At 42.8% G+C, this 22,983-nt stretch overlaps 1 protein-coding gene across 1 annotated transcript in view; it reads left to right on the forward strand.

Moving 5' to 3' along the window:
- Nucleotides 1–22,983, forward strand: part of cdkl5 (cyclin dependent kinase like 5) — a 111,150-nt gene that overhangs the window by 84,053 nt on the left and 4,114 nt on the right. The window contains exons 4-19 of the mRNA XM_080730805.1: nucleotides 2,702–2,747; nucleotides 2,959–3,095; nucleotides 3,573–3,693; nucleotides 4,135–4,194; nucleotides 5,670–5,760; nucleotides 7,589–7,691; nucleotides 7,920–8,006; nucleotides 8,581–8,661; nucleotides 9,612–9,787; nucleotides 10,502–11,364; nucleotides 12,568–12,959; nucleotides 13,844–13,945; nucleotides 16,367–16,481; nucleotides 18,899–19,043; nucleotides 19,791–19,899; nucleotides 21,146–21,310. Coding sequence (XP_080586931.1) covers nucleotides 2,702–2,747; nucleotides 2,959–3,095; nucleotides 3,573–3,693; nucleotides 4,135–4,194; nucleotides 5,670–5,760; nucleotides 7,589–7,691; nucleotides 7,920–8,006; nucleotides 8,581–8,661; nucleotides 9,612–9,787; nucleotides 10,502–11,364; nucleotides 12,568–12,959; nucleotides 13,844–13,945; nucleotides 16,367–16,481; nucleotides 18,899–19,043; nucleotides 19,791–19,899; nucleotides 21,146–21,310 — 2,793 coding nt within the window. The remainder of the gene's footprint in view (nucleotides 1–2,701; nucleotides 2,748–2,958; nucleotides 3,096–3,572; nucleotides 3,694–4,134; nucleotides 4,195–5,669; nucleotides 5,761–7,588; nucleotides 7,692–7,919; nucleotides 8,007–8,580; nucleotides 8,662–9,611; nucleotides 9,788–10,501; nucleotides 11,365–12,567; nucleotides 12,960–13,843; nucleotides 13,946–16,366; nucleotides 16,482–18,898; nucleotides 19,044–19,790; nucleotides 19,900–21,145; nucleotides 21,311–22,983) is intronic.

Here is a 22,983-nt window from a genome sequence, read left to right on the forward strand (position 1 = left end):
TTATGAAACCTTGTATGATATTCTTGCTCTGGGGTGGCATCGTTACCAAAGTTCCTAATTCCCACTGGGTTCATGTTCCTCCCTGCCTGGACAGGTGTTATGTCGACAAGTGTTCTGCTCAAAGTGTCCTTCTCCCTCGTACAGTCTTCACTACCTGGAATCCAGCACACAGTGGTTAATGTGTTTCATGTGTGCTCTGTTACTGTTTGAAAATAGTTTAGGTGCTTATTTGTATTCTTATTTATTTGCCCATTTCTAATATAATTACAGCAGAATGCACTTTTGAGATGTTGAAATTTGACACCACAGTAGGGACATCTATCTTCATTGTTGAGGTCAACTTAGCCAATGAGTCTAGCCTTAGTAGGTTGAAGAGCGTTGTAGAGCTGAACAGACACTTAACCTATGGTCCTTCCATTTTCAGTTCTATGTAATGCCCTTTCCAGGCACTGTATTACTGTTACAACACCTACATTAGAAATACTGAAACCCTCCTCCAAACATCCTTTACATCTCTAAACAATCACATCGATAATTTTGTACAATTAATTCTGCAAGTTCTATTATAATTAGTTTTCATGTAGAAAGAAACTAACAAATAAGATTCAGCAATTGAACACATCGTTGAAACGGGGACTCAGCAGGAAAATCTGTTTGATTAACTTGGTTGCCACACACTGTGGAGCCACTGTCTAATAAAATATAATTCTGTGCAGTTGTATTTGACTATTGTAGCATTTTTTCCTTCCAGCCTAAAGTTGATCTTGGTCATCACTGTCTGCTAACATCAATGTGAAATAACCTATTGTACATGAACACTTATTTAGCTTGGTTATAACATCAGAGGGTCTGCTGGTAAGTAAATAAATTACATTAGGAATTGATTGCATTCTTTATTAGCAAAATGTTCATTAATCCAGGTTGTACAGTCAAAGTTGTACTGTAATCTGTTATGAAACACTGTTCATCATAGTAACTAGTTTGTTTTGGCCAAATGGTCTGTTTTTGTAATCATCCATTTCACATTTCATGGATGCTATGTACATTAAATGACAGAATAATAAAATACATTAGGCTATTGTGCACATTGTATCATCAATCATAAGAAAAAAATAAGAAACAATAAATATTGTATTTACAGTAAAAAGGTCAGGGCCGGAGGTAAGGTTAATTGTCTAGTTTTGATTTGCAGCATCTGTAAGTGACCTTTATCAGTGCTTTTATCGTGTGTATTAATAATATATGCATTTCTATTTTATTTAATGTATAAAAATGATTGATTAGTCAATTTAGTCAATAGTTTAAAAACAAATATCGTGTGGATATAGGTATATTATGTGAGGAACATAAACAACAGATTACTCACTTTTACCAGACATGGCAACTGCTGCCAAGAATGGAGAATTATGATTGGCTAGTGGAAAGGCCGCACCTCCATTGGCTCTCTGCCGATCACGTGATTATTGGCCGGTTCATTCGTGTGCGTGAGCGTTTCATTCGTGTGCGTGAGATGATGAAAGCATTCGTGATGAAGTAAACCAACAAAACAACTCGTAAATCAGTAAGAAAATATTCGTATTTTGTCTTGTTTTTTTGTTTTGGCATTATAATCACTGCAGCTTCCCCAAAAACATTCATACTTTTTTTTTTTTTACGGATATTTTTTTCCAATTAATTTGTTTACGTATAGTTTTTTTTGGTAAAAATGTTTACGAGTAAAAAAAAGGCAAAGTACGAATACGAATTTGAATTGGCCTTAATTTAACCCCATAGAAAGCACTGGTGTATTGCGTGACTTGGCATTGATTGCAGGCAACTTGGCCACAAATTCACATTTTTTTAAATTCACATTGCACCAAGTGGGCAGAAAATATATTTATACCTCCCTCGCTCTGACTCTCACCTCTTACTCTATTAATAGTATCTAACTCTGACATCCTTGTGTCACTTTGTGGCTTTCTCTCACTCAGTCTCTCTGTCTCTCATTCAGTACCTGGATGGGTCAGTGATGTCATGTGTAATGTTTTTTTTTTCTTCTTCTTCTTCTTTTTTTATTAATTGTATTGTATTGTATACATACATCAAGGGTCTTCAACAGGGGGTCCTGGACCCCTAGGGGGTCCTCTGAGTTACTACAGGGGGTCCTCCAAATCTTTGAGTGATAGAAACTTTTTTCTTCTTTTTTTATATTAACAACTTGAACCCTAGCGTCCATATTCTGAGAACTTTAGCCAAAAATAGCAGATCTACAAGCTCACGCTGTTAGGCGTTGTGAGCTTGTAGATCGGCTATTTTTGACAAGCGGTTTGGTGTAGAGGGGAAAAAGAGCAGACTAAGTACAGAGTGATAGGCCAAGTTTATTAAGTATTGACGGTTCAAGTGGATAAATATCTGAAAACACAAATTGACATGAATCCAAAATACACTGATGATTGTGCACTCAAACAATGAAACTATATGGAATCTATGATAAGGTAGTGGGGGGTCCCCGCTTCATCTCTCTCTCAACTATGGGGTCCTTGGCCTGAAAACATTGAAGACCCCTGGTATACATGTATTTATGTGTAGTGTTGTTGATATCAGGTAAACACAAAGGAGGCAGTGCACACCTGGGTTGATGAGGTACTTACTGCTGACCACCGCAGATAATAAACGTTTGAAAAGTGTTGTTGATATGAAACACCTCACTTTCCTCCCACAGGAAACCAACGAGCTGGTGGCCATTAAGAAGTTCAAAGACAGTGAAGGTGCGTAAAGCCAGATTTCTTTATTTAGATAAAGTTTAATTTTGATTTTATGAGAGAAAAAAAAAGGGTTACTTACACGTACGAGCCAAAAACAAATACGTTTGTGTACCTCATAGCTGCCACTCGCTTGAGCAGGATGAACACTCAAATAAAACAATGTTTTACGTGATCCGAGCTACTATTATGTTTTCCTCTCTTCTTCTCCCCGCAGAAAATGAGGAAGTTAAAGAGACCACACTTCGGGAGTTGAAAATGCTCCGCACACTGAAGCAGGACAACATCGTTGAGCTGAAGGAAGCTTTTCGTCGAAGGGGGAAACTCTACCTCGTCTTTGAATACGTTGAGAGGGTCAGCGTTACTACGTTTCAATGTGTGCGTGTGCGCGTGTGTGTGCGTGTGTGTGTGTGCGTGTGTGTGTGTGTGTGTGTGTGTGTGTGTGTGTGTGTGCGGGTGCGGGTGGGTGAGGGTGTGTGTGGGTGTGTGTGCACAAGCACGTGCTCGTGATGTTCACTTTTTTGTCACTCCAATCCAAGCAAGGGAATCCAAGCTAATAGAAAACTGTGGGAGGCTGTCTATAATGGAAGCCATTGTTCTCGCGATAATAGAAACCTAAATATTTAAAAATAAATATTGTTTAAAAAAATCAATCTGCCAAACGATGATGTCACTGGCAGATGGGTTTCTGAACTGCCCACAACCCTGCTAAGAGACACAGACTGAGTAGAATTTGTTTTTTTGCAAAGATTTTTGAGGACCTATTATATGAAGACAGGTTGAAAAGTGGTGAAGTAAGTAGTCCTTTAACAGTGTGTTGATGCGTTGCAGAACATGCTGGAGCTGTTAGAGGAACTCCCCAACGGCGCCCCTCCTGATAAAGTACGCAGTTACATCTACCAGCTCATCAAGGCCATCCACTGGTGTCACAAGAACGAGATCGTACACAGAGGTGAAGAATCATTCTCATCCTGAACATCTATCTATCTATCTATCTATCTATCTATCTATCTATCTATCTATCTATCTATCTATCTATCTATCTATCTATCTATCTATCAGTGTTTCTCCATCTTTCACATTTCAAGGTTTTCCCTTAACTCTGACTGTGTACAAATGGAACCAAATGAACCCCACATTTTAACACTCACTTTTTCTTTTCTCTAATTACAATCTAAAAAATAAAAAAAATAAAAAAGTTGTCCTAATCATAAGCTGGCACCTCTAACCATTATAGAACAGCCGCCCCCATAATATACATATTTGTCAGGCTATGACTAAAGGAAGATGGGTATACATGTAAGTTTAATCTCTAATTCGAATTATATGGAGTGTAAGAGGGTACATTATTAGTTTTGTTTCTTTTCTTTTTTTTACCTTTGTCTCTCCACAGACATCAAGCCTGAGAACCTCCTTATCAGCTCTGAGGACGTTCTCAAACTCTGTGACTTTGGTGAGTCCACAACCTCAACATCTTGAGCTCCTAAAAAATATGTTCATCAGCGAGCCTTCTATGGTACATATAAAAACACAATCATCTTTGAGATCTCTCTCTCTCTCTCTCTCTCTCTCTCTCTCTCTCTCTCTCTCTCTCTCTCTCTGATTCATAAAACTGTTTTGTTGCCTGGAAGGAGATACGTTTTTCAAAAAACAAGAATACACTAAGTTGTATTATTATTTTAGTTATTTGCATTCATTCTACATTTAGCTGAGTCTTGGAGTACCTTCAGAAAACGTTCAGGCAAGGCTTTGCATCCTTGACTTATATTAGAATGGACTCATTATACAACACCAATTTAAAGCTTCAGAACAGAGGAGGCCTGGAATTAATAATTTTTGGGGCTTGGCCTTTGGTTTTGTCATTGTTTAGGGCAGTGGTTCTCAACCTGTAGGTCGGGACCTGTAGGGGGGTCCCCAGATTATTAACTTAATGTGCAACATTGTTTTCTCACTCAACAGTAAACAAACCAACATTACGTTTAAGTGTATAGAGTGTAACTATTTGGGAAAAATAAATGAAAAAGGTTATCGGCCTGCTCACGTATTAGGGTCACCAGAAAAATATAATGGGTGTTTTTAATGAATCTATCATGGTTAAAATGAAGTTTGACGTTACAATGGGTTTGTGTGGGGAGAGGTCCTGGGCCTGGAGGGCCTGGTAACATTTACATCAAATATCTAAATATTGAATCAAGCAAATTAAAAACTGTTCAGGGTGTTCATAAAAGCCTGATAAGACGTTAAAATTACCAAAAGTTTTTTGAAAGTGAAATATCAGTACAGTACAGTAGAGTACATGTACTTCCATGTAGTTACTGTAGTTTACTGCAGTGAATGTGGGCAGGGCATCATGGCCACTGTATCCTCAGGGCAGATTATGTTTTTGGAGGGCATGAGGCCAAACTGTAGGCCTCCGAGACCTTCATGGCCTCCATGACATTGCTGCCCTATAGTGAATAAATACTTTTTCTATTTGCTGACAAGCACTGCAAATTATCATGGACTGCAGGATACGCTAAGATATATTACACACCGAAGAATAATGGTTCCTAAATGGTTCTTTAATAGGCTATTATGGTTCCACTAGAGGAACCATTTTATTTAGTGAATGGTCCTTAATGTTCCTCATATGGTTCTATAGAACCTTAGTTCTTTGAGGAACCAGAAATGGTTCCTAAAAAAAAAAAAGATAACTATTCACAGAAAAATAGCAGAGATACGTATCCATATATAGAACCATTAAAATGAATGGTCCTTTAAAGAACCATGATCCTTTCTGGAACCAAAAATGGTTCGTTCTTCTTCTAATCTATGGCATATCTCTCTGAAGAACCTGTTTGGGCTCCAGTTGGCAGTGGGAACCCTTAGTTTTCTGTGTGTGGTAAGACTTGATTAATGCTCGTGTTATTTCTCATCGCCCTGACTCAGGCTTTGCTCGCAACCTGTCAGAGGGCACTGATGCCAACTACACTGAGTATGTGGCTACAAGGTGGTACCGCTCACCTGAGCTGCTGCTGGGGTGAGTGTGTGTGTGTGTGCGTGCGTGCATGCGTGCGTGCGTGCGTGCGTGTGTGCGTGTGTGTGCGTGCGTGCGTGCGTGCGTGCGTGCGTGCGTGTGTGTGTGTGTGCGTGCGTGCGTGTGTGTGCGTGAGTATATACTTGTGTGAGGGCAAAATGTCCCCACAAGAGTAGACATAGACATAGACATTTGTGAGGACAATCAACTTACTGTACCTACTCACAGTCACAAGACATACAGTATGGTTTCTTTACGGTTAAAACAGATTTCGGGAGTTAGGCTTATACCATTAGGACATTATTTGGGTTGGGGTTAGGGTTAGGATTTGGCATTTAAGTTTGGAGTTATGACTGATCTATACTAAGATGTCTTGAACTGAAAGTGCAGTTCTACAAGCTTGTAGATCATATCTTTTCGGCTATAGGGTGTGTGTGTGTGTGTGTGTGTGTGTGTGTGTGTGTGTGTGTGTGTGTGTGTGTGTGTGTGTGTGTGTGTGTGTGTGTGCGTGCGTGCGTGCGTGCGTGCGTGCGTGCGTGCGTGCATGTGGGTGTGTCTCTGTATGTGTCTGGGTGTGTGTACAGTGCATGCACAGAAGTTCCATAATTCAGAGTGTGTCCTTGTACTTATCTCTCATCTCACTGCTCATCTTCAGTCTCTCACACACTTCTGGCAACACCATCAGCTACAACCGAGCTAGCAATAATGAATCAGGTATATTTGCATAAAGCATGCATCACCGCACCGTGCTGTACATGCTGTCCCCGAATAACGTGTCACACATTGCTGCTTCCTCGGTTTTGAAAACGATAAGTAAAAAGACTTGAATGTCCATTCTGGCTGGGAGACAGCCGAGCGCCATCTAGGCTCAGGGGTGTCGCACCAAATTCTGGGCCCTGGGTACAAGGATTCACTGCGGGCCCCCCATGAATGTTCTTCATAGGGGGAGGGGGTTTAACCCATTTAGACTTGGAACACATTATTACGCACTATTTTGTGCTTTAACTATTGAAAAATAGCAGATATACAAGCTCACAGCGTGGCACCGAGTGCCGCGCTGCAAGCTTGTATATCTGCTTGAAAAATCGTGATCGCTCAAACTTTTCATGTGAAGGACCTCCAAAATGATATGTATTTGGCCACGGACCCCAATCTCAAAATATTTAGTTCCAGGGACCCCCTCCAGAAGCCAAATTTGAGTTACAAATGTTCGCTTAAAAAATACATACATTCAAAGATTTGCACACATTTTCACGACTTTTATAAAAATTGCAGATTGCTATTTTTCAATAGCTAAAGTATAAAGTAATTAAGGCCCCTCCACCTTGGGCCCTAGTAACTCAGTCCCACTTTTCCCCCCTTGTGACGCCCCTGTCTAGGCTCGCTGCTGTTAGCGTTTGCCTGATTTAGTCAAATACCCAGGAACATTTATTGAGGTGGCGTTTGAATGCCGCCCACTCCAATACTCTCTCCCTCCAACTTCACTGATCTCTTCTGCCTCTGCTCTCACAGCTCTGCTCTTCATCTCTCAGCCACACAGACTCCTCTGTTCCCGAATGCCTTGTGAAACCGCCATGTTCATCAGTGACAGCCAGTCCGCCATCATCACCACCACCTCCACCACTAACATCTTCCCCTCTCATTATTATCTCCTCTTGGACTTTGCGTGTGATGTGACATAAAAGTGAGATGTATTCCCTGTATGTAAGCCCATTACAGCCATCATTCTCATCAGCAGCACCCCTGTCATGCATTAACACTTAAATGGCAAAATGATCCATTTTACAATTAAAATGGACCCCCCCCCCCCCCCTCTCTCTCTCTCTCCTAGTGCTCCGTATGGCAAGGCGGTGGACATGTGGTCAGTGGGGTGCATCCTGGGGGAGCTGAGTGACGGGCAGCCCTTGTTTCCTGGTGAAAGTGAGATAGATCAGGTTGGTGATTGTAAGCAGTGTTCATTTCCTCGATTACCTTTTTTCACTGACGGAAACTACATAAAAACGTATCTATGATGACTAAAACTAAGACTAGATTTGATTTTATGGTGACATTCTGGTGGTGATTGTATGTAGAATTGTAATGTGTTAATAAATGGGTACATTTATTAACACATTACGAGTTAAATGAGACACTGAGGACGTTCTCCGTGATGTTGTCCTCAGCTCTTCACCATTCAGAAGGTCCTGGGATCTCTCCCTGCAGAGCAGATGAAACTCTTCTACAACAACCCTCGCTTCCATGGAATCAGGGTAAGGAACTCCTCTGTTTAACTCTCTCTCTCTCTCTCTCTCTCTCTCTCTCTCTCTCTCTCTCTCTCTCTCTCTCTCTCTCTCTGGCCTGATGGCAGTGTTCCTGTACCATGACTGAGTGGATCGCTATGACGCATGAGATTGGTTGGTTGTTCACTGTGGCACCAAGAAAAATGGTCCAGTGGAGTCTGTGTGTGTGTGTGTGTGTGTGTGTGTGTGTGTGCGTGCGTGCGTGCGTGCGTGCGTGTGTGTCTGCCTTTTCTACAGTCTATGACATGCGTGCGTGCACGCGTGTATCTGTGTGCTTGTGTGCGTATGTGTCTGCCTGTTTAGTTTGCCTCCAGTAATACATTGCTGTTATTATAATTTGCTACATCTTGCTGGTATAGATACTATGCGTCGTCTATTGAAAAGCCAAAGATGTATACTCCTTGTTGTCAACATCAAAGTAATGTGTGCGTGTCTGTGTGTGCACGCTCGTGCGTGTGTGTGTACGCTCGTGCGTGTGTGTGTGTGTGTGTGTGTGTGTGTGTGTGTGTGTGTGTGTGTGTGTGTGTGTGTGTGTGTTGTGCAGTTTCCCTCGGTGACTCATCCCCAGACCCTGGAGAGGAGGTATCTGGGCATACTAAGTGGTCTGATGCTGGATCTGATGAAGGTAAGACTGTGTGATGATCACCTCACGTCTTCACAGTGTAGCAGAATGCTTTTATCATCTGTCTTTCACGTCTCCACAAATCTGCAACTAGGCCAATATTTATTTACAGTAGATAACAGTGGTTCTCAACGTGGGGTCCGAGGACCACTGGGGGTCCTTGAGGGGCATTCAGGAGATCCCCAACAAAACAGCAAATATGGCAGGAGGCCGAGTTGGTGTCAGTTAGCTAGACCACACTCTCCTACAGCGTCAGTTTGACCACTATAACCCTAGTTTATGTTTTTTTTTAATTTATTTATATGTTTATTTGACATGGATGATACAAAAAAACAATGTATCAAGTTGTAAAAACATGAAACTGTTGCATTGTATATAGGGTTTATAGCCAATTTGCGACCCCAGCCCCCTGTTAGGCCTTTCTATATAAATATATACCTAATACCGTATTATACCGGAAAGTCTGTCAAAAAAAAGTACATGCATGAAGCTCTAATCTAAAAAAGTGTCAGCTATTCAACAAAAGCTGATCTACGAGTCTATAGTCTGCTATTTTTGAAAATATTAGGAAAATAGTTTAACCATTATTTCATGCTTTAACTATTAAAAAATAGCAGATATACAAGCTCACAGCGCGGCACCGAGTGCCGCGCTGCAAGCTTGTAATCTAAATCTTTGAATGTATATACTTTTTAAAGCAGACATTTGTAACGCAAATCCTTGTTCGTCTTGGTCCCTGGAACTGAATATTTTCAGATGGGGGTCCGTGGTCAAATAAATACATATAATTCTGGGGGGTCCTTGACAAACTTGACAAAGTTTGAGAACAACTGACAGAGAAACATAGGTTTTTCAGAAAACTGTTAGGATCTAGAAGACTTTTTTTCAGGTCTAAATGGGCCCGTAGCCTTGCACAAGGTATAACACATGGTCCTCTGTGCGTCCTCCATCAGAACCTGCTGCTGCTGACGCCCACTGAGCGCTACCTGACGGAGCAGAGTCTGAACCACCCGGCCTTCCAGCCCCTGAGGCAGGCGGAGAGAGACAAGCCTCCCCCTGCCTCTCCCAACCCTTCACGCTCCTCCAAGAGGAAGACCCACCACCATGGAGAAAACACCGTTCCTACCAGGTCCCATGACAATCCAAGCTTCCAGCCAAAATATGTCGTACAAGAGTTTCACGCACAAACAGCAAAAAATACTGTAGCAGGTCTACGAGATCACAACGTGGCACGAAGTGGCGCGTTGTGAGCTTGAAGATCTGCTCTTTTTTTCGCTATTTTTGAAAGATTTTGAAAGTGAAAGTGCATGCTGGTTAAAAGTGTGAAAAAATACAAAAAAATAAAATAGCCTTAGATGGCACGGCTCATGTTTCTGATAGTTACGGATACGGATCTACTAAAAAGGTCTTAAAAACGTTTAAAATTGTATTTTAAAAATCAAACGCAGAAAATGGAAATGGCATGTAGAATGACCCAGTAAATAATGACTGCATTGTATCCATCCATTCTTTTTTCCATTTCCTGAATCGCAATGGCATAGTTTCTGCCCTGCAGCGATGATATGCATTTCGTGCCAGCACACGGAAACACGATATACCGTTAGTTATCTATAAATGGAAATGTCCATTCTATACTTTTCTATTTCTATGGTCAATGTATAGCTCGGGCTAAATCTGGAAGCTGGACCTAGTTTTCATTCAAACAGAGATCAGAGTATGCGAGCAGAGTTGAGGGGGGACACGGGGGAGAATCCCTCTCCAGTCCCACTCACAAGGCTTTTGTGAGCGAAGGGGAGAAAAAAACCGAAAATAAGTGTTTTTTTTTGTACCTCTTCCTCTGCAGGAGTCATGTTAAGAGCTCGAGTCACCGTCGTTCCAACAGTAAAGAGTGTTCCAGCCTCCCTCGCCACGGGGACCTCCATCATCTGGGGAACGAGAACTTCCTAAACGGCAACAAACCGACTCCTCCCTCCACCCTGAGTCCCACCCTCCACACCAAGAACAACCAGTACCTGTCTCAGACCCTCAACCGCTCTGTCTCATGCAGCAAAGACCTGGCCAACAACAACCTGCCGCACCTCCTCAGTCCCAAAGACGCCAAAGGCAAGATAGAGTTTGACTTCAACCTGGGGCCGTCTTCCAATAAGCTGCCAGAGCAGGCTGCTCCTGCTGCTGCCAAGTATGGCCACGGTAAGCCCAGCTCCTCTCGCTCTCAGCAGCAGCAGCAGCAGGCCGGCCGCCACCCCTTCCTGGAAGGCAAGACCAACACACTGCAGTCCGGGACGGAGAAGCAGCACGGCCGCCACTCCCACAGCATGGCCGACTCTGCCCACGGCTCCATGTCGTCCTCCTCCAAGAGCTCCGCCTCCTATCTCAGCCTGTCCAAAAGCCACAGCGCGCTGAGCGACGCCAAGTCCGTGGGGAACCTCAGTGACGCCGCGCGGCTGCATCCGGACGACCCAGGCTCCGGCGCAGTCCCGGGGGGCGGGGGCGGCGTCCCCCGCTTCTTCCCCACCAGCTGTTTGGACCTGAACGTCCCGCCGCAGCCGCCCCCGGGACCCCCCGGCAGCCCCTCCGCACGACACAGTGAACGCTCTTCTGGGCACAGCCCGGCCTCTCGTAGCGGTGGCAACGTCCGAATGGAGAGCAACACCCTCGACTCTTCCTCTCGACACAAATCCAGGCACAAGACTCAACTGACACCAGGTGATGATGCAGTCAGGGGTATTGTTGCTTTCAAGAGATTCAAGATTCGTATTAGTGTACATACACGTGTAAATGTCTTTGGTTTCGGCTCCTCAACCTTGTAATAAATAATAGATAAATTAGATAGACAGACAGACAGACAGACAGACAGACAGACACATACCGGTAGATAGACACACAAAAGCAGAAAACATGGTGCTTTGCAATGCGTTATCAGCTTGCACAGCATTGTTGGTGCCAATACTTGCTGACAACACTTCACAAAGTAACACATGGATCAGGCTCCCCAGCATTGGCCAGCTTATTGCATGGCTGAAACTTTCCTGGGTCAGACACAACAGAAACCATTGCACACAACACCAATTGGCATGTCCATATTTGGGTATAATCCACCCACCTGCAACAGACAGACAGACAGACAGACCGGCACTCTACTTGAAGTAGGTCGCTTATCCCCCGATTAGGGAGTCTTACTGGTATAGTATATTGTTACACCCTTATACTAGGGGAAGGAAGGATGCAACATAAAAATGTGTTAGGGACGCCCAATTATTTGAGGATCTAACATTTTGACCAACAAATATCCTATCCTTGGTATAGGATGATAATCTCTTCCCTCATGTCTCCTTACATAATTGGCTAATCGCAATTATTTTACATAATCGCAATTATTTTGTCATAATCGCCATAATCGTTTCCATGTTGAAAAATGTTTATGTCCAAACATTTAAAGAAAATAGTGGAAATAGCAGATCTATATATTCTATATGTAGATCTGCTATATAGATATATACCGGTAGATATATCTATCTTGTATATCGTCGCTGTCGGGTGAAAACCTTGTATGTCCAAAACCGTTTGTTTTTCATTTTTCATTTTAAAAATGATTTAAACTAGTGAAAACAGCCGGTGCGAGGCGTTGTGTGCTTGTAAATCTGCTGTTTTCACTACTTTCGTGCGACAGCCTTGTGCGATAAAGCAGGGCTTTACTTTGCGAAAGAACGTACACGTTTGAAACTCGGAGATACTCATATTTGCCATGTGCAACTTCAAATCCCTACAAGCCAAACAGAAATCTAATCTTGACAAAAGCACAATTAAATCGTCAATCGCAATTATTGTGACAATGAATCGTCATGTAAAATGTCCTAATCGTGACAGCACTCATGTGTCCTCCCCTGCATCTCCCCTCTCGTCCCGCAGAGGAGTCCAAGGCTCCGGAGCTGTTGGACCCAGGAGGAGGAGGAGGAGGAGGAGGAGGAGGGCCGGGCATGGTGGCCTCCACTCACACCCTGCCCTCCCCTCACGAGTCCTACCACTATGGTCTGGGTTACACCTCGCCCTTCTCCTCGCAGCAGCGGCCCCACCGCCACTCCATGTACGTGCGGCGGGAGCGCCACCGGCCCCACGGCGGCGGTGGCGGCGGCGAGGGCGGCAGCGGGACGCCGGCGGCCCTGCCCGCCCCGGGCCAGGGGATGCCGACCCGCGCCAGCAGCCTCCAGCTGCTCTCCCCACAGCTGCAGCACCGGACCACCCTCACCACCGGACACTCCAGGAGTTCTTCCAGAGAGGACTGCACGGACAACATGGCCAGGGTTAGCCACGGCTGCCTCATCATGTGCATCCAAAGTTGACCCATTTAAGACCCCGGAATTATTTTATACTTTAGCTATTGGAAAAATAGCAGATCTGCAAGCTCACTGCGAGCTTGTAGATCTGCTATTTTTGAAAAGTCGTGAAAATTGGTGCAAATCTTTGAATATGTAATTTCTTTTAAAGCGAACATTTTGTAACTCAAATCTTTGCATCTGGAAATTACCTCCCCCATTTATAGAATCGGGTCAAAAATATTCAAAAACTTGGACAAATTTTCATGATTTTTCAAAAATAGCAGATCTACTATCTGCTATTTTTCAATAGTTAAAGCATAAAATACTGGTTAAAGTATTAATGCGTAATAATTTGTTCCCTGTCTAAATGGGTTAATTCATGCAGTCAGAATTTGTGAGTGTGCCTTTTTGTTGGTGTGCTTGGATGTACTGTATCTGTGTACATTAATGCATGTACACTCGGGGGCTATAGGGCTGGGCAAATAATCAACTTAACCGTGCTCATGTAGAACAAATATTACCAAGAAGCAGTATTTTTTTATGTCAAGGAATCGACAATTTGATTAGTCTGATTAACCACTTACATTGTTGTACAATGGTGGTGTAAAGAAATAGTGAAAATAGCCGATCTACAAGCTCACAGCACATCACATCGGGACACGTGAGATTTTAGATGTGCTCTTTTCACTATGTATTTGTAATAATTGCTGATTAAAACGTAATTAAGACAAAAGTGATATATATATTCGTATCTATCGATTTGGACGTCACATCGCCCAGCCCTAACGGGGCCCTTACATTGTCACTGCCACTGCTCAATGCTGCCAGCTCAGTCTGCTTTGACCCGCACCTGTTCGTCTTCTCAACAGAGCGAGCAGTCCTCTAAAGACATCAGCCACCCATGCGCACCCATCAAAGACTCCACGAGGGACAACACTGCCGCTTTTCATGCACAGCGCTCTAAGAACGAGGTCCGAGCCCATGACCCCCCCACCTCCCACCATGCTCACTATCACTAAATACATATCTCAGGGTTCCCACGGTCATGAAATTCCTGGAAATATTTTGACATGAGAAAAATATTTTTCCAGTACTGGAAAAGTTTGGGAATTTATCAAGGGTCCTGGAAGGTCCTGGAAAAAAATAGCTATGCATTGTCTTTGGTTATTGATTTTGTTAATAGGCCTACCTCTGAAATGACAAATTAAACATGGGCCAAATTGTCAAATATTAGAGGCAGAAATTGTGAAAATAGCCGATCTACATGTAGCATGTAGATCTGCTATTTTCACAATAGAACCGTGTTATGCAAAATTCCTCAACTCTTAGTGCTCGTCGGGGTGCCGGATCCCCAGTTAAAACATGATTATTTTGGGGGTCACGGCCTGAAAAGATTGAGAACCACTGGCATACACTACCTGTCTTTGGGCATTGCGCATAGGAGTAAGCGACCTGTTATTGAGCTGAATTATTGTTATATAGTCCTGGAAATTGGGTTAAATATTCTGGAAAAGGTTTGGAAAAGTTTTGGAAATGAATTGGTAAAGATGTGTGGGAACCCTGCTATCACTAAATACATAACTGTTAGCTCTGCGTCATAGCTTTCTCTGTTCCCTATGCCCCATTCATACTTCTTCGCACGACATTGTTGCACGTAAAAAAACAGCAGGCCTACAAGCTCAAGCGCGACATGTTGGGAGCTCGAAGGCCTGCTATTTTCTGTTGCGTGACACTGCCATGCGAAGGAGCATGAATTAAGCTATACACAGGTCAACAGCTTCTCTCCACTGCATATCACTGTTGTAAATGTAACACATGAAAGGGTTCTAAAATTAACCCAAATGTCAAATGGAGTAGCTAATATTAAGGCAAATGTCTTGAAATGAATTGTGTGGGCCACTTGTTGGTAGGGAAAGTGGTCAAATCTCCGCTCTGCTGTTTGTGTACAAAACATGCATGAACAATGAATACGCACAGCAGCCAAACTGGACAGATTTGGGCCTGTTATTATTTCCTTCACAGGTGTTACAGATGATGCTAATGAAGGCTCTGTTCCATTTGGTGTATTCACAATGATTCTCAAACGTATTAATTTCAAGGACCCTCATAACTCTGTGAGTGTACAAATGGAACCAAATGGACCCTTGAACACCCTCAAGGCACCATGAGGGTCCATGGAGCACACTCTGAGACCCACTGGTGTAGCAGAGTGTTTCCAGTGAGCCAACATGCACAATATCAGCACCCTGACTGTCTGATCATTAGTATCATTGATAACGCATTTGAAGGAAGTAAGGAAGAGGCCCATTTCTTTCCATTATGGCTGTGCATAGTGTGTTACTTACTGTACGCAGGGGCGTCACAAGGGGTAGGAAAGTGGGACTGAGTTACCAGGGCCCAAGGTGGAGGGGCCCTAGTAACTTTAGCTATTGAAAAATAGCAGATATACAAGCTCACAGCGCGGCACCGAGTGCCGCGCTGCGAGCTTGTAGATCTGCTATTTTTGAAAAGTCGTGAAAATGTGTGCAAATCTTTGAATGTGTATTTTTTAAGGGAACATTTGTAACTCCGGGGTAGTCCCTGGAACTAAATATTTTGAGATGGGGGTCCGTGGCCAAATTCATATCATTTTGGGGGTCCTTCACATGAAAAAGTTTGAGCATCACTGACATGGAAACATGGTGTTTCTTGCACACATTTTCACAATTTTTCAAAAATAGCAGATCTACAAGCTTGCAGCGCGGCACTCGGTGCCGCGCTGTGAGCTTGTATATCTGCTATTTTTCAATAGTTAACATTCATGGGGGGCCCGCAGTGAATCCTTGTACCCAGGGCCCAGAATTTGGTGTGACGCCCCTGACTGTACGTTTTCCCTGTTTTCACTTATTTTGGACACCATGACAGTGTTTCTGTCTGATCAAAAAGGGAAGCACTGCATCATCTCGTACCGTTTCGTTGTTTGTTCTTTGAGCGGTGACACAATAAAACAGTGCTGGCTGAAGTTTAAATTTAATTTAAAAAAAATATTATTGTCATATGACGCTTTAAAGATATTCTGCCATATCTTAGCATTATGCGCTTAAATGGAAGTTCAAGTTCTACCTGATTTTTGGTGCATAATCAAATAGAAAGGGGATAAGTGTCCATGTGGAGAACTGAGATTTACCGGTACTCCTTTTTTTTTAGCAGAACCAGCAGATGGCGTAGGTCTGCCCTTTCCCTGCCCCCTGTCATACATTTTAAGGTGTTGTTTCAACTTTTTAAGATGTGTGTGTGCGTATGTGTGCCTGTGTACCTGCACGTGCGCGTATGTGTGTTTGTGTGTGTGTGTGTGTGTGTGTGTGTGTGTGTGTCCGTGTGCGTGTGCGTGTGCGTGTGTGTGTGTGTTCCAGGTGGCTGCTATGTACCATGATCCCGGACCTCATGTTGATGATGGAGGGTCTTCCAAGGAAAACCGCATGATCTTCAGCGAGTCGATGCCTCGAAGAGTTGGCAGCTTTTACCGAGGTAAATAAGACATGAAAATGGTAATGGCTTTATAATAGTTAAAGGTAGGGTAAGTGATTTTCTTTGGTTAAAATAAGTGTTAAATAGCTCTACGTATATTGTTAGCTCTATATGGATGTTTTTTTGTTTTTTTTTTGCTAAATAGTGGAGAGACAGGGAGACCCCTGTTACTGAACAAACGCTCTATAGCAATGGTTACTGATCAGAATATAGAGCGTTAACCTTTTTTTAGGCATCAGTGCCTATGTGGCATGCATCTGGACCAGTAGACCAGCGGGCGCCCCCGCTTCACAATCATTTTAACCACTTTATCCATTTATACGTTGGCTATTCAAATTTTCGAAAAGGTTTGAAAATTATGAAATCTTCTCTTCTGGGGGTCGCTGGATCAAATCCTTTTCAGATGGGGGCCAAATTCATATAAATTCCGGGGTCCTTTCCTTGACACAAATAAGTTCGAGACACGCTGTTATAGAGTAGGTTTTGCACAGTAACACAAGCTGCAAAGTAAAGCACCATTCACTGTGATAACTATAACGACTGTTCACATTAAACAATAAAGTTACGTAAGCATTTCATCAAACATACACGTGCAGTCCAGTGCAAGGACATGCAGAGAATATTAGAGAGGCAGGGGCAGAAACTTCTAAAAATGCCTTTTGGTGAAAATATCGAAAATAGCAGACCTCCAAACTCACAACGCGTCGCAGCGCGACACGTTGTGAGCTTGGAGGTCGGCTATTTTCTGTACTTGTTACCACAATGAACTAAACATAATCAAGTCAATCCTGGACAAGGCAATTCTCTTGAATGTTGCCTTCAGGTATGGCATGGAAAGAGGGCATTTGCATTTCTTTAACCATAGTAAAGGGGACACTTTTTACAGACGGATTAAAAGGGCAGGGGCTCAAGCCCCCGTGGATGTCTACGGTATGTGTGCACGTGCCTGGTCCAGTGCAGTCCAGCTTTGTCAGAGTAGAGCCAGAGATAGCGGGCAGAGAGACCTCCACCTCTGTGGTGCTGAAAGACGGGATGTATAGGCTAATTAAGGATAATCTGACTGATTATTATTAATTATAAGGAGGTGAGCCAGCTAGTGTTAGCCATTCATAATCGTCTCCTCGTCTCTGTTAATAACATCACTTTCCGAGGGGTCAGTGGCAATGCATTCCAGGTGTCCTCCTGATGGGTTTTGAATGGCGACCAATGTTTCTATGCCAATGTTCATAAAATAGCACTGAGGGATCCAAACCATATCGTCCATGACTATACTATAGTTCAGTGGTTCTCAAAGTGGGGTCCGGGGTCCACAGCTAAATGAGTTAATATAGCGTCGCAATCGTTTTAAAGCCATACTGTGTAAGATGCCCAACTAGTGGTCATTAGCCCTATAGCAAACCGCGGTCGCGTCCGCGTCTTTCGGACGTTTTTCGTACCTTCAGACCCCCGCGTCTGCCTCCACCTCGCTGAGATCTATCTTTTAAGGGGTCCCTTGTTCCTGTGCGTTCAGTAATTCCAGAGATACGGACTCCTTCACCCTGCCTGGTAGGCGAAATTACCTAGAGAAGGGATGGTACAAACGGGCGACAACAAATATGGCTGCCATAGCGACCCCACTTCAAGATGCGCTGTGATTGGCCGGCAGTTGTATAACCCTCGCTGTGATTGGCCGGTAGTGTGATGACGCAATTTTGGCGCGAGATCCGGTCCACGGCAAGGATCTCAGTTTACATACAGAGAAGGCTTTACAGGCTGAAATTCACGGCGCGGATCTTCTAAAACTTTTGTGATTTAATAGTTAGGAGAATTTTAAGATTTGTTTTATAAAAAAAGTTACATAGTACAACTTTAACTATATTATACTTTAAGCTTTTAGATCTGCTATTTTTGGAAATTGTTGTGTAAAATGTGTGCAAATCTTTTTAAGAGAACATTTTTAACGCATATCTTTGCTTCTGGAGGGTTTAGGATGGGGGTCCGCAGCCAAATAGACATCAGTTTTATCATTTTGGGGGTCCTCGACATATTCTAAACATTGCACAAAATGTTGCCACCTTTCAAGGCAAAAATTATAATATAATAATAATTAAAAATAGATTGAATCTTATGCGAGTTGGCAGACTAAGTGGTGACACATGTAACAGAAAATGTTAGCTATTTTTGCTGCTTTTTTGTAACAATTCAGAGCGGGGTTTGTTTAAGGCCAATGTAAAGACCTGCTTAAAACTCTTTAAATCATATCCTCTTTGGGTAAATTTAGATCCTTGACATGAAAAGGTTTGAGAACCAGTGCCCTAGCTGCTGTTATATTCATTTGAGTCAGCATATTTATAGTTACTATTTATAGATATGGTGTGAATACTGTTTGACTATTTGATCTGTTCCATATTTCTTTCTGCTTCCTCCCCCTCCCCCAGTCCCTTCCCCCAGGCCGGATAACTCCTCTTCTTTCCACGATGGCGTTGGGCAAGCTAGAGTGCCAGTCATGCCAGTCTTACCAGTTGTACCAGGAGACCCAGGCCTCATGGGCAACATGTCCAAGCGTCAGACTGCCTTTGACTGGTGAGGTCTCCGTCTCTGCCTGCTTGTGTCTTCTACACGTCATGTTGAATGTGGTTCAAAGATGCACTAGTTTGGCGGACCACCTCATCCACATCAATGATAGAAAAAGAAAGGAAAAGCTAAATTAATTTAACCGCAAAAACTGATCGTTTGCACAAATGTTGGTAAATCCATCATTATACATCAAGCACACTTACGGTATACTGTATCTCCTCATGTTATTTGCACAATCCTGCCTTAAATGAAAATGCATAAAGCACACAAAATTATAATAATTAATAAGCATGTAAATCTGGCCCAGAGTCTTCAAACTTAGGGTATTGGACATATTACACTATCAGAAAACACATAAAAACAGAATAATATGTTAAAACAAAAAAAGCTATTTGTTATAGCAGATTAAAATGTTTATAATTTTAATAGATTATCGATTATTTTGTATTATTGACTAAATCGATAAGTTGGAAGAACAGGTTTGTCTCTGTCTGGTGGAAACCTCTTTACTTTACTCCAAAACTGTTACTTTTCAGGATTCAAACTGAAACGTAGCAAAAGTAGCAGAAAGACAAGCTCAAAACGCGTTGCTTCACGCCACGTCGTTTCGAACTTGTAGATCTACTGCACTTGATGCTTTTGTGTGTCGCTGTAGTATGATCATCAAAGAAAAATACAGAAAGTAAAACTAAATGTGGAGATGAGAGGTTTCTGCCCGACAACAAGGATACACTGTGCTGATTGGATGTGTAGGAGCGCTGCGGAGGCCATGGTCATGAGTCCTCCAGAGCCCCCCAAGGAGAAGGAAAAACAGGGCTTCTTCAGAGGCATCAAGAAGAAGAAGAAGAAGAAGACGCAGATGGTAAGAAAGACCATTTTAAATGCTATGCAAATAATGTAAAAAATAATGTGTCATTCTCATAAACAATACCTTATGTTTTATAAATGTTGGAAAAGGGTGTTTGATAATCTGCCCCGCCCCCAACATTCAGTTGAGCACGTGTGTGATGTCAGGAGTGGAGGAATTCCAACCTGGTAAACTCTTCTAAACTCCATATACAATAAAAATAAATAATACAAGGATACCATCAATATACATTTAATTTAAAGGAGCTATAGTCAACTTTTTCTTGAAAAACAGATGCTAAAATAAAAATAATGTTTCGAAAATATTTTATAAAAAAATAAGCTTCATATATGTGTTTCTCTTAAAAAATGACCACAAAAAGCTTAAAGCTATACTGTGTAAGATGCTCAACTAGTGGTCAGTAGCCCTATAACAAACCGCGGTCGCGTCCGCGTCTTTCGGCCGTTTTTCGTACGTTCACACCCCCGCGTCTGCCTCCACCTCGCCGAGATCTATCTTAAGAGGGGTCCCTGGTTCCTGTGCGTTCAGGCATTCCGGAGAAACGGACTCCTTCACCCTGCCTGGTAGGCGAGATTACCTTTTGAGTATAGAGACACACGGGCGACTACAAATATGGCCGCCATAGCGACCCCACTTCAAGATGCGCTGTGATTGGCCGACAGTGTATAACCCTCGCTGTGATTGGCCGGTAGTGTGATGACGTAATTTTGCCGGGAAATCCCGCCCCTGTCACGGCTAAGTAGAAAACATATAAAGAGAAGGCTTCAGAAGCTGAAAATAACGGAGTGGGGGTTCTAAAACTTTAGCGATTTAACAGTTAGGACAATTTTAAGATTTGTTTTATAAAAAAAGTTACATGGTATAACTTTAAAATAATGATAAAATAATCATTTTGGCCATTGTCAGACCGACACTTTGTTTACATTCTAGTCTATAGATTAGGATGTAAACAAAGTGTCGGCCCTACAATGAAAAGGTTGACTATAGCTCCTTTAAATATATCTGGTTTAGAACGCCAGACATTGGCAATGTTCATTTATAGCCCCTGTAGGGTCACGTTTTCAATTCCATATAATCATTATGAACAAATGATATGATAAATGATAATATAAAATGATATTGTTGTTTAGATATGGACTGGTATGTAAATATGCGACGACAGTCCCTCCTTACCTGTGACCCCGTCCTTTAAACCTTGTGCTGAGAGTGTTGGCTATGCTATGCATCTTGTGTTCTACAGACAGACATGGAGGATGGAAGGAGTCCAAGCATCAGGAAAAGTCTTTTCCCTCTCTTTAGCTCTAAGAATAGCTTAAAGCACAACTCAGCTGTCAAAGTCCTACCTGTAGTGGCCTCGCCCATGGTACAACAGCACCAGCCTACCACGCCCTACCCTGCCTCTCCAGTAATCTAACCTCCTGCACCCTACCGCTGCATGTTATACCTACCTACCTACCTAAATACCTATTGACATACAGTACATACATACCTACCTACCTACCTACCTACCTACATACTGTACATAGTACTGTACCTACCTACCTACCTACCTACCGACATACAGTACATACCTACCTACATACTGTACCTACCTACCTATCGACATACAGTACATACCTACCTACCTACATACATACTGTACCCTACCTACCTACCTACCTACCTATTGACATACAGTACATACATACCTACCTACCTACCTACCTATCGACATACAGTACATACCTACCTACCTACATACATACTGTACCTACCTACCTACCTATTGACATACAGTACATACATACATACCTACCTACCTACCTACCTACATATATACTACCTACCTACCTACCTACCTATCGACATACAGTACATACATACCTACCTACCTACCTACCTACCTATCGACATACAGTACCTACCTACCTACCTACATACCTACCTACCTACTGTTCCTGCCTACATAGCATACAGTACATACCTACGTACATACATACATAGATACATATCCACTGTACCTGCCAACCAACATACTGTACATACCTACATACAGTACTTACATACATACAGTACATACATACATACACACCTACTTACTGTACCTACCTATACTTATCTAGGGTGCAATAAGTACTCATTATTCTTTAGGGTTGCTAACCGCTCCTACAGTACATCTGGCTTCGTCTGTATGTACCTACGTATATGTCTGTATGTATGTCCCGTCCCATTCCACAGTGGCCAAGCTTCACGGGACGCTTAATAAAACTAGCTCATACGTCGCACCGCTCACTTCACACTGGGTGTGATTGTTTTACTTCTCAGATTCTTTGGGAACCCTCTGTTTCCCAAGAGGCCGCTCTACCTCCTGAGCAATTGCCGCCCCCAGTAAAGTAAATGTACCTCAAACTTGTACTCAAGTGCAGTACTTGAGTAAACGTACTTTCCACCACTGCTACGGTGCCTACCTTCATAATACATACAAACATGCATGCACGCACGCACGCATGCACGCACGCACGCACGCACGCACGCACGCACGCACACACGCACACACACACACACACACACACACACACACACACACACACACACACACACACACATACCAACTACACACACACACTCACTACAGTTACCTGGGTTGAAATCCTCTCAAGCGGTTTGGAATTGACTTGTATGGGCTTTCATGGCACAGCAGCCCAGGATGAAACAATCTGAACTGAAAGGATTTCAATGAATGCATCGAACCCGGTCCCAAGCTGCACGTTGTATGTGCATCCATATTGTCTGGCTATGCTGTATGTCCAATGCAATCACATTGCATTCATACTGCACTGTAGGACACACTTTATGCTCTGTGTGAGGCTTCCTTTTCGTGTGTGTTTATACTCATCGTCATTATCAAGTCACGCATGGATTTTACAAAATGTTACAAAAAGAACTAAAATACAACACAATACAATACAATGCTTTGATAAAGAGACTATCAAATTCACCCACACATAGTACATGAAAGCATTTACTGTACATAAACGCATACATGTAGAAACTTAGTTTATGTGAGTACTAAATCACAATCACATACCTACGCGAAAA

Source organism: Nannobrachium achirus (genome assembly GCF_963921795.1).
Source record: "Nannobrachium achirus genome assembly, chromosome: 7".
NCBI classification, from domain to species: domain Eukaryota; kingdom Metazoa; phylum Chordata; class Actinopteri; order Myctophiformes; family Myctophidae; genus Nannobrachium; species Nannobrachium achirus.